Raw genomic sequence first — 12484 nt, 5'->3', positions numbered from 1 at the left:
CCGCATATATGAAATTATAGATGTATTATAATTTGTATTGCTACATGTGAACGATATGACTATATATATGTATAGGATATGAAATGTTCAAATTTGAGAGTTGTATTAGTTTATGAAATAAATCCTAATTAACTTTCGGGACATATTTATATGAATATATAAATATTTATATTTAATTGTTCAGAATCGTGTTTTATTCTGTAATGCCTTATGACCCTATTCTGGCAACGGATACGGGTTAGGGGTGTTACACACGCCTCCTGGCATCAATGTAGTTGGCCCCCACATGCTTACCCTGGAACGTAGTCTTAAAATAATCCCAAGTCAATCGGTCGGGCTGAGTGCCCTCCTTAACTGTCAACCGCCACTGGTATGCCTCATCGCAAAGTAGAGAAATAGCCCCCTTAAGCTTCTGCTCAGCAGTAAAATCCAGGTCTTCCATAATACTCTCCATGGCCTTCATCTTGGACTCAGCCACGTTAGGGGCGACTCCAATGACACCCCTGAATAACTTTGTCCCATTGGACTAGAGTTGGTTTGTAACCGAACCTCGGCCCCTAGAACTAGTATTGGGCCTAGCGACCCTCTCTAAAATTTGTAGCATGGCTTGGGACAGTGCGTCGTTCCTAGTCGCACGATCATGAGACCCAGACCCAATCTCTGTTGCAAGTGATACTAGTGTCTCGCTAGTATCCAAATTCGGAATAGTATCAGATGCCAATGACTCAACTCGAGCCCCTCTACGGCCCCGACCACAACATCTAGTACCCCGTCCACGAGTACCACGTGTGATCATTGTAATTTCAAATTTTATTTGTATTAATGATTTTATGCATCGATTCATAGTTCAATATTTATTAATGATATTTTATGCGAGACAAGATCAAAATGTTCAAAGTCGGTTATCGCGAGTAGTATCTCACTACAGTTTTCAGTGTAATATACTACCTAAAGTAGTTTCAATATATTCTAATCATATTTTTAGACAATTTTAAATAGAGTTTCAGAGAACTTACAGGATCTGCGCCGGAGACTCAGTGTACCAGATACTTATTTCAAAAATATTTCAAATTATTTACAAATCATTTATTTAAAACCAATATTTAAAACCCAAATTTACAGTCAATTTTTGCAACCTACCTCTGATACCACTAAATATAATACCCTAAACTCGGCCTGAATATTTGGCCAAATCTGGCAATGTCATATGAGTGTGTTTTTGAAAATGCATTGACCTTAAAATCGTCCAATAATTAATTTTACCTAGTTCAGGAAAACATGTTCTATTTGATTTGATTCAAACATCTTTTTTACGCGGAAGTTTTTGAAACCCAAATAATTAATTTAGGGTAAAATCATTTTTATTTAAGAAAACCTTAGTTTTTAGGAAAACCGTGTTTTGATGAGTTGTAGTTTTAAATAATCACAAAACCCTAATATGTCCTGAACTAAAACCAAACAGTCCAAGTCCATAATTACATCAAAAACCCCAAATAAGTAATAAAAACTAGATGTAATAAAAAAGAAACAGTCTAAAAATTTATGTGTAGCCACCCTCGAGTCCTCTGCTTCACCGATCCTTCAAGTCTAGGGATTACCTACACAGTTTAAACAAAATAAAAAGGGTGAGTTTTTGCAACTCAATGTGTAATCCCCAAAGAAAACATGCATACAGGCATATATTAGCCCATAATCATAATCAGTCTAGGTCGGAGCCCCTTACAGAAATCATTATAGGCGTTAGCCCACTCAGACACAGAATCAGATATATAAATATTAAGGCCTTGGCCCATCTCAGATACAATATGCAGAACAGAACAGATTAAACAGAGTCCTACCCACCAACCTCTACACACCAACTCCGTCTAACCCTACACACCATGTGGGGATAAATTGACCCACCCATCCCTACACATCATGTTGTACCGAATGTAGCACATAATCAGATAGTTGTAACTGTGCTGCCAGATATCAGGCTTAGGAGCCTTTCAGAATACTTCCTCCATATACATTAACCCAACCCCGATGCAATGCAGCATACATTACATGACATGCAAATATGCAATTATCAGATCATACAAACAAATCAGTAAGCATGTCAAGACACGTATAAAAACATAGTCAAATCATGAAATCAGAGATCATGTAACTCTCACTGACCCCACAATAGGTCCTAGTCGACTTGGGTGACTCAAGCAACCTTTCAAAGTGTGGTCTACCCGTTTGGGCTCACATGCCCATGTGGCCCACACGGCATCACACGACCTGGCCCCGAATTTCACACACCTGTGTGGTATACCTGTATGGGCCCACATGCTCGTGTAGCCCACACGACCCAATTGGTTGAGCCCTATCTCACACACGGCCTCATTAGCTATCACACGGCCGTGTCATGCACTCGTGTCTTGCACGCACAGCCTGGCTCGTCAATCACATGCTCGTTTACTGCCACACGGCCTACTACACGGGCGACCACACCCCTATGTGGCGTCAACAGATTCATTTTTTAGCTTTCACCGATCTCATTTTTTGTGTTTTCAGGTACACACCTGGTTCAATTTCGATGCCAAAACCAAACCTATAATCAAACATGCTTTACTCAGTTAATCCCTTAAACGATCGAATTAAACCAAAACCCCAAAACATATTAGACACTTTCTAAGCATAAAACCCTTACCTTGCGAACTATGAATGCTCCCCACTATGATCTGAAACTAGAACAGCTTCTCACACCAGATTTTTGGCTGTCAAACAGTTAACAAAAAGAAAAGCCAATTATCATCTTAAAAACCATAACTTCAAGGCACCAAAACCACTTACCGAAAATACACTAACACACTCCTCGACACAAGAGAAAATTAATACTCAAGAATGGGAAAGGAAAAAAAAGAAAAATGGAGAATTTTAGGAGAATTTCAGCAGAAAAAATGGAAAAAGTGAACTAAAAAAAATATTTTGGAAAAAAAAATGAAAATTGATAACTTCCCCCCCAAAATCCTTGATTATCTCCACTACTCAGAATTTCGGTCCAATTGAAATTCTAACAGGCCATCAAACCAAAAATTAAACTCTTTGGCTCGTGCAGGGATTCGAACTCCATACCCCCAACACACCAGCACACACATCCTAACCACTAGACCAGCAAGCCCATTCTGATATGAAATTACAAATAGTTTAATACAAGCCTGTTAACTAGAAGTTAAGGCTTAATTCAGAAAAAAGCCAAATTTTTCCAAATGAGAGGCTTGAACTTGGGACCTCTCACACACACCCAGAACACTTAACCACTGAACCAGATACACAGTTGTGTCATTTAATCGCAAAATTAGAAACATAAAATTCAGGGTGTTACATGCTCAGTTTAGTCTCGAACCACTTTCAAAGCATGTTTCAGGCCTCATAGGCTCGTATTAAATACTTTATGGTTGAATGAGAATGGTTTTAATTTGGATGAAAAATTACGACCTGAAATTGTATGTTTGCTTACTTTGTAAGTCCAGTAATGCCTCGTATCTTGTTCCGGCATTGAATATGGGTAAGGGGTGTTACAAAACTAGCCCATTTCTTCTCACGTTTTTCTTTCTTTTTCTTTTGTTTCTCTTTTTGAGTTTTCTTTTTCTTTTATTTCTTTTCTGTTGGTTTTTACTTGCTGCCACTTCATTTTTCCTTTTTGATTGTGCTTGCTGTTCGTTCTTTCATTGTATTTCAAAGTGGTGTAAGTTTCGTCAAACTATTTCTGTTTTTTTGCTTTGACATCATTTCTTGAATAAGGTAAGTGTTGTCCTAATGCTTAATCCTTGTTCTTAGTAAAGTTAATTGTTCCTGTGGTTTTGGTCAGAAGAAGGGTGTGAGAATCAAAATCCTTCAACAGGGTAGTGGCCATTTTTGGGCATTGTGTCTGTAAAGTAAGTATTCAAATGTCATTTAGGGTTTGATTTTTAGTTTAGAAGTGTTAATCTTGTGAAATCTTGAGTAATTCATGTTTTTTAATCGATACATTTTGGATGACGTATGTAAGATCCATAGTGCGTTGTCATGTGATTTATCAGAAATATCACCAATTGTATGAACCAACCCGAAAAACCTGATTGAAACTCGAAAAAGCTTGAAAATAGGGGTTGTTTTTGAAGCTGTGGAGTGTCACACGGCCATATGGTAAGTCATATAACAGACCCTGTGCACCACATGGTCGTCTGGTTGGCCCTATGGAGCACAAGGTCGTGTGTGATTACACGGCCTAAACAGGTAGGATGTGTGGACCGCACGAGCTGGCTTATTGGGCTGTGTGGGCCACATGACCATATGAACACTTTTTAGCCAATTTGAATGCTCAACTAAGGGCCGGTTAAAGGACTCAAAAATTTGATCCGTGGGCATTTTTGTAGGCCTATAAAAGTGGAAAAATTCGGTATGTTACACATGAGTAAGCCTAGAAATCACGTTAAGTAAGCTTTGCTTTTTATAAGTTATGTGTTATGTTATGCTCTGTAAATATATGTTTAGATATGCATGCCATGCTACCTATATGATACATATGTATATTAACATGATTATGCATATGCACTGGGGTAGGTATTGATATGATGGAGGAAGTGTAATCTGGCAGTTCTACTACAATTCTGGCAATTAAACTGTAATTTCTATCTGGTAGCTCAACTACACATTTATGAGTGGCATACCACCACATACCAGTTTGGTTGGATGGATAGACTCATGTACTCCTAATTGTTGTGTAGCAAATGGGGGGTACGATTTACTCTGATATGTTATACGTTCTGAAAATATGAAAATGATATATGTTCTCAAAATATGAAAATGATATATGTTCTAGATATATGAAAATTTTGATATGATATTTGCATATGAGAATTCTATAATACAATTTTGCATGTGAGCCAAGTCACACACTAGGCTTCTAGCTCACTCGTTTGTTTTGTTTCATTCCAGGTGATCCTCAGACTTAGGATTGGGCAGCGATTTTGGAGCTCAGCTCAAACATTTTGGTTTAAAATATGTTTTGGGTCAAATTACGGACTTTTGGACTTTTAATTTTGTTTTGGAACTTTCATTTTTATTTTGGTATTTATTTTGTAAATATGCTATTTATAATCAGGAATTTTAATCAAGACAATATAATTAACAAGATACTATGGTTTTATAAGACAAAAATCTCAACATGTTTTGGCTATTCATATAGCAAAAAAAGCTGCTATACTTAGTCTAGTGGCATACCTATGATCTCTCTGTAATTATTGTGATAAAATTAAAATGTTCACCAAATTTATAATAAAAAAGTACTACACATTATTACATTTCTTAGTTAACAATTTACACTACTTAAATACCAAACAACGTAACATAGTAATTATATAACTTCTACTTATCACTTATGTATTATAATATTATTTTCTATCTTTTTTAATTTTTGAAACAATGTTATTCATCTTTTTTTAACAAATAAATATTTTTTTGTTTTTATATGTTTTATTACCATCAATAACTAAACATTGCCATGGTGCACATGCATGTATGGTATGTGTGAACACTTGCCTTTTATATACTTACATATACGTTATTTTTATCTGGAATTCCCATTTATAAATTAATATAGAAAATGAATATGATTTTTTTAAATATGGATAAAATATATTATTAGTCCTTCAATTTCTTTCGATTTAATGATTTAGCCCTCGTACTTCAAAAGCTAAAAATTCAATCCTTGTTCTTTTTCAATTTAAAAATCCTAGCCCCGTCAATATCATTATTTTTAGTTTTCGTTAAAATTTATGAACTTAACAAGATTATTTTCTGTCAATCATATACCAAGCCACATGAGGACAGCTTAATCAACCTGCCAAATTGATAAATTTTGATGGAAAATACTTGCAATTTTAATTATTAGACGGATATTTTTAAATAAAAGAGTTAGAGAACTTAATTTTTAACTTGATAAGTACAATGGCTAAATCTCAAATTTTGTTTGTACAAAGGACTAGCAATATATTTTTTATTTTACCAAATTGATAAATTTTGTATTGCATTATAGTGTTATATTCTATATTCCAAAATTATTGGCTATTATTGTCATTTAATTTGAGAAGATTTCCACTCCCTTCACTTCTATATAAAGCATCCATTCATTGTTTAGGTAAGTAATACGTAAGAAAAAGGAAAAAAAACATTCAAATCTCCCTCTTTGATTTGCAAGCCATGATAAGGAAGAAGGTTAAGCTTGTTTATATCACCAATGATTCATCAAGGAGAGCCACCTATAAGAAAAGAATCAAGGTTTTGATGAAAAAGATGAGTGAGTTGAGTACCCTTTGTGGGATCAACACTTGTGCTATCATGTATAGTCCTTATGAATCCCAACTCAAGGTCTGGCCATCCCCCATAGGAGGCCAACAAGTGCTCTCCAAGTTCCAGATGATCCTTGAGATGGAACAAAGAAAGAATATGGTGAAACAAGAGAGTTTTCTCTCCCAAAGAACTGTCAAAGTAGTGGAACAGCTTAAAAAACATTGCAAGGACAACCAAGAAAAAAAGATGATTCAAGTCATGTTTAATAACATTTGTGTTAAATGGGTCATCCATGGATTCAACTTTAAGGACATAAATGATCTCAACTTGTTGGTCGATGAAAAACTGAGTAATATTGACAAGAGGATGGATGCATTTACTATGACACCCCTTTACACTCTAGGGGCATAGTCATCATCGTCCTCATCTATGGTTGCACTCTCACTGATGACGATGGTAATGCCCAAAGCGATGGTCAGAACTTCATCTGGGTTCGAACCCTACTGAGAGGTCCACTAGAGATCAGAAATTGTTGAAGAAAGAACAAGATGTTTCTTTTGTCCCTTCCAAGTGATCGGAAAATAAAGAAATAGTTAATATATTCAAGATAATTACGTATTTACAAAATACCGTCTCAATTCATCCTATTTCATCAGATCCGGGATGTGATATGGTTCCGAAGGATGAACTGGGCAGTTCCAATAAGATTTCATTCTTGAACAAAAATCCATTTTTTGATTTATTTCATCTATTCCATTACGGAGGACATCTTTCCATCGGATATGAATAACATGGATCCAATGATGAGGCAGCAATGGATCATGGAGTTGATGAGCAAAAACAACAACAACAATCCTCAAACTCATGTGGGAGGCGATGAGATGATGTTCCAGTTTGGTGACAACATCAACCCTAACAATGGCCATTAAACCAATACTTTTTTCCCTTAGGAGAAATGAGAGATCATTTGAGTTATCTTTTTAATTTTATTATAGTCTTTGATCCAAAGGTATTTTGTCAGTTTATGTTATGATGGTGTTGTGTTTTTTAGCTTTGCTGATAGATCACAATCTTTTCCTTTGATCTAAAGCACCTATATCATGTTCCTTTTTAGCATTCAAACATTATGTTTGTTGTTTTAATTGAGAGTCATGTTATTAGCCTAATTTAAAGAGTTTTTATTTTTATCTTTTAAATCTTTTATGCTTGAATCTTATTTTCTTCAATGAAAAAAATATTAAGTTCTTAAGATATGTTAGCTATAGATGTTGTAGATACTCAATTTTGGTTACTAATATTTTACCTTTTCTTTGAAGTAAAAAATATTATATTTCAGGAATTTTGTTACCAAGTGTATCTCTTTCGAAGCAACAACTCTTGTTCAGAATAGTTGTTGCTCAAAGAATAACTATGTCCATAATAACTATGTTCAAAATAGGGCTTTAGTTAGAACAATTATCATCAAGTGTTGTTATTTGAGAACAACTCCTATTGAGAATAACTAAAGTTCAAAACAACTATTATTTAGAATAATGGCGTTGCAAGAAAACTTTTGTTTAGAAAAACCATTGTTTGGAACAACCTGTATCTCAAACAATTGTGTTTTTCTAGAACTAAGAAAAGCATCACTATAGTCTCACTCGTTTCCAAATTAACATTTCCCATAGAGAAGGACTCAATTTGAGTCACCCGACAACAACCACCAAACCTTAGCGTACCATGACCATGCGAACCGCCTAAACTCATTTTACTTATCTACAGTTCAAAAGTCTAAAGTTTAGCTTAGGTTATTAAAAATCCTAGGTCTAATGTTTAGCAAAAGTGCATAGTTATCTTAAAGTAGAGAATGTTTTATTTTATAATTTCTTAAGTTTATCAGTATAACTAAAGTAGCTAAAGTGTAAGTAACCAGAATATAAGTAACTTACTTGGATCAACGTCGGAGACTCAGATTCTCTTTTTTATAAGTTCAAGTATCAAAGTTTAATCAAAATTTGAAAATCAAAATTGAAACAATTTTGAACCCAAAAATCACAGCCCAAGTTTTAAACCTAGGCTCTTATACCACTAAATGTAACACCCCAAACCCGGCCTAGATGTTATGATCGAATATGGAGAAATTACATTAGTTTGTTTAAAAACCCAGAATTTGAAATCTAGCTTTAGAAATCATGTGACTCAAAAATACTACTTTTCACAATACTCTCACATGTTATTGAGAAAATCACATGTGCATAACTTATTTATTTTATGGAAAAGCACTTAATTTGACACTTAATTTTGCAGCAGAAATTTCAGGGTTGATATCTTGTAAATCGTGTTTTCAATAAGTGAAAACATATAATTTTGCTGATTAAGCATTTCAAAAACTTTCATTTTTAAGCTTTTGTAAAACTCATATCAAATTTGTAGCGGAAAACCCATAGCTCACTAATTTTGAAAATCAAACGTTTATTTAAATTGGAAGAAATTGTGCATAAACTTAAACTAAATAAGAAAATCCAAAATTAAACCCGAAAATTTATCCACAAATTCAAAAGTTCGAAAAGTTCAATTATTAATAAATCAAGCCATCTTATCTGAGAAAACCAGTCTAAGTTTCCAAATGCTACCCACTCCTAATTCTATTGATTACCTAAAAAGTTAGAATAATTGGGTGAGCTTACAAGCTTAGTGTGTAACTCAACCCAAACAAAGAGAAAAAAATCAAATACAATAACAATTATAGAAATATATGCAATTTAGATACATATACAATCTTAGTTTCAGATACAGATACAATTTTATATACAAAACCCGATGCAGATACAATTACAGATGCAAATGCTTAAACAAAAATATATCCTAGCCCCATCCGCTACACATCATCTTTGTCCCACCAATCACACAAAATAAGGTAACGATTACCCATCCAACCCCACACATCTATAAGTGAGCTTATGTCACTTTTCAAAATAGCGTAGTCAGGCTGCCAGAATCAAACAGTCTAGACAAGCCACTAGATTAGATATGTGGTTATACCGCGAATTAAGTCATCCTGGGTTGCCTGGCATGTAACACCCTATACTCGCCCCGATCTTCGAGCCTGAGTAACAGGACGCTACACTAACGTCACACCATCACACATTACACCACATCTCATTAGCATACAAACATTATCACAATTAATTAATTATAGGAGTTTTAAGTCTAAAGTACCCTAGGTGATGTTTAAATTACTAAACATACATTAAAAGACCTTATTAAAAGTTAGAAGCATGCTTAAAGACCACTTAACAAAAATTGCCAAACAAATCACGTAGGTATCGATACACACTCTCAGGTATCAATATTTCTCATACTGGTACCGATATTGTTTAGAAAATCAGTACCTTTTTAGCATTTTGTTTCTCTGCAAAAATTAAAATCTAGTAATTTATCGATACAATTCAAAAAGCATCTATATTTTTACCTCCAGTATCGATGCTTGAGAATTGGTATTGATACCAAATTAATCTATTGACTTCCAACACATACGAATTAATATGGAGGTATTGATTGTGACAGCCCTAAAGTGACCCTAGTCGGGGAGCGGTTTCGGGACCGCTAAACCGAGTCACCAAATTATTTGAACATGATATTTATGGTCTAAAATATGTGATTATGAATGTGTGAAAGTTTTAGGCTTCGATTTAGTAAATTGCATGCGAATTTAGTCAAAAGGACTTATGTGAGAAAATTTAGAAATGTGCTAGGCAAATGTAAAGTGGCCTAATAATGCATGTTGTAGAAATGGTGGGTTTTCATATCAAATTGCCCAATATTTGAGCTAATGGCCGGCCATGCTATGAGTGGAAACATGTCACAAACATGTTATGTAGTGATGTATGTTAGGAACAATAAAATAATGAGTATGGGTAATAAAGAAATGGAAAAAGGAAAAAAAAATGTGTGTGGTTGCCCCCCCTCCATTGCCGTGAGTGTAAGAAAGAAAACAAGAAAAAAAAGTGTCCATCTTTCTTCATAGCTCTTGGCGAATGTTCTAAGGAAGAGAGAAAACAAGTTGTGTTCTTTGGTTTTCTTGACCGAAAATTCAAAAGAAAGAAGGAGGAAATGTTGAAGAGATTCGGCCATGCTTGTAGCTAGGTGAAGGTAAGTTTGATGTTGTGCCATGAGATTCATGCATGTTTTTTTTTGTTAGCTTGAGTTCTAACTAGCCCATGGTTCAAATCTTTACTATGTCATGGAGATGATATTCGGCTAAGGTGGATTTGTGTTGATGTTATTTGCATGCTAAAAGTGAAGCTTGTAATGATGCATGTGATGGTGGATTGATAACTCTTGAATCTCCTTTTAGCATCCTTAAGTGAGACATTAAGTTCCTTGTTCAACCATGACCAAAATTGAAATGGTAAGGTGTTGTGATGCATTGCCATGGTAGGAAATAGAAGAGAAATAAGGTTGTTGTTAGATGAAGTAGAGTCTAACAAATGAGCTCGTATGTGCATTAGTTGCTAGATGGAGAAGAATCGGCTAGCAAGTTGTGTGCTAAGGCCGAATATAATTTTGTATATTATGGGTAATGCATGTGTTGAATTAATGGAAAGGGAGAGGATGCTTTAATAGTGTATATATGTGTATTAGCCAAGTTTTGAACTTGAAACAAATGGTGTTTAGTCAATACAAGTGACCATACTTGTAGAATGTATTAAGTGTTGCAATCGGCCTTTGCATAGATGTGTATGTTCGGCCACATGAACGAGTACATGAGTTGATGGGTATGTTCGGCCATAGGTAGCCTATTGATGGCTTTAGCTTGACTTAGAAAATTCGGCTAAGGGGAAATATTAGCTAGTATGTTGAATTCGATTCGTGATTTCGTACATATGTGACTCTAATGTCTAATGTATATATGGGCTAAGTACCTTGAGCTTCTCTTTTGATGTTCGAATGAATTGTATTAAATTGCTTGATGTGATTAAAAATGTGTATGATCATTGTGTATTTGAGCTAAAAGGTGGCCATATGACCTATCAAACTCCTTGTCATATTCGGCCATAAGCTAGCAAAATGAGACTTTAATAAGTTAAATTTGTTTGAATTAGCTCAAGAGCTTAGGGGACCACAGTTGGATAAGGGAAAGGAAAAAGTGATCGAATAGCCGTTGAAGCCGTTCGACAACATCCGAGGTAAGTTTTCGAGTAACGGAACTTAGATTATGATTTGATTAGATCATGCTCTTTGTGTGTGGCTATTGAGCCGAAATTGCAAGTGTGATAAGTGTCTTGTGTTTGAGTTTTGCTAATGAAGATGAAATACGAATGTGTCATGATTTATTGATAGTTGTGCTTCGTTATTCGAATGATGTCCGGGCTAAGTCCCGAAGGCTTTGTGCTAAGTGACTATATCCGGACTAAGATCCGAAGGCATTGGTGCGAGTTACTAAATCCGGGTTAAGTCCCGAAGGCATTTGTGCGAGCTACTATAACCGGGCTATGTCCAGAATGCATTTGAACGAGTAGCTATATCCGGTTAAACTCCGAAGGTACGTGATTCGGGAATGAATGAACTTGCTGTAAAAATTTCAGTTAATACGCTTGTGAAATCCCAACAATGAGGTATGTTTCGTATGTGCTTTGAATTAGTTGAGCCCTTACAAATAAGTATTCGCTCAGTTGATAAATGAGCTACCGGCCTTTGGCTAAGTTGATCTTTGTGTATGAATATAAGGGTTGGTAATGTGAAGTAAGTATGATATTGAGAATTTGTGCATATGAAATTATCTGTTTAGCTACATAAATGCTATACTTTGGTTGTGTCTAAATTCATGACTCAAACTTACTAAGCATTAAATGCTTACTCCGTTTCTTTGATTCTCTGTTTTATAGATTTTGGTTCTTCAGCTATCGGACTCGGGATTTTTGAAGTCAAGTCGCCCACACTATCAAAGCTCCTTTTGGTATATTTTTGGTTGAACTTTGAAATGGCATGTATAGGACTACCCTTACATTGTAGGTCATGTACCTTTCGGTTTGTGTAAATTTGGATAGCCATGCGAAAATGGCTTAAGTATACTTTGGGCATGGTATTATAATCATTGTATGTTGTTCATTAAGAGGTATGGAAATGTTTGGAAACGATTAGCCATTGGGATGGTTAATCATGATCATATTTTGTGCTATTTATGTTTAAGGGCTAGTTGAAT

The 12484-nt window shown here is 35.1% G+C and overlaps 1 protein-coding gene across 1 annotated transcript; it reads left to right on the top strand.

Moving 5' to 3' along the window:
- Window positions 1-6163: 6163 nt before the first annotated feature.
- LOC108481593 (agamous-like MADS-box protein AGL80) lies at window positions 6164-6711 on the top strand. The gene has a single exon (XM_017784703.2). The coding sequence runs from the start codon at window positions 6211-6213 to the stop codon at window positions 6709-6711; it is 501 nt and encodes a 166-aa protein (XP_017640192.1). The 5' UTR covers window positions 6164-6210.
- The last annotated feature ends 5773 nt before the right edge of the window (window positions 6712-12484 follow it).

The sequence above is a fragment of the Gossypium arboreum genome, chromosome 1, assembly GCF_025698485.1.
Source record: "Gossypium arboreum isolate Shixiya-1 chromosome 1, ASM2569848v2, whole genome shotgun sequence".
NCBI lineage: Eukaryota > Viridiplantae > Streptophyta > Magnoliopsida > Malvales > Malvaceae > Gossypium > Gossypium arboreum.
Note: the sequence above shows the minus strand (reverse complement) of the source record. Positions and strands in the feature narration are given on the sequence as shown.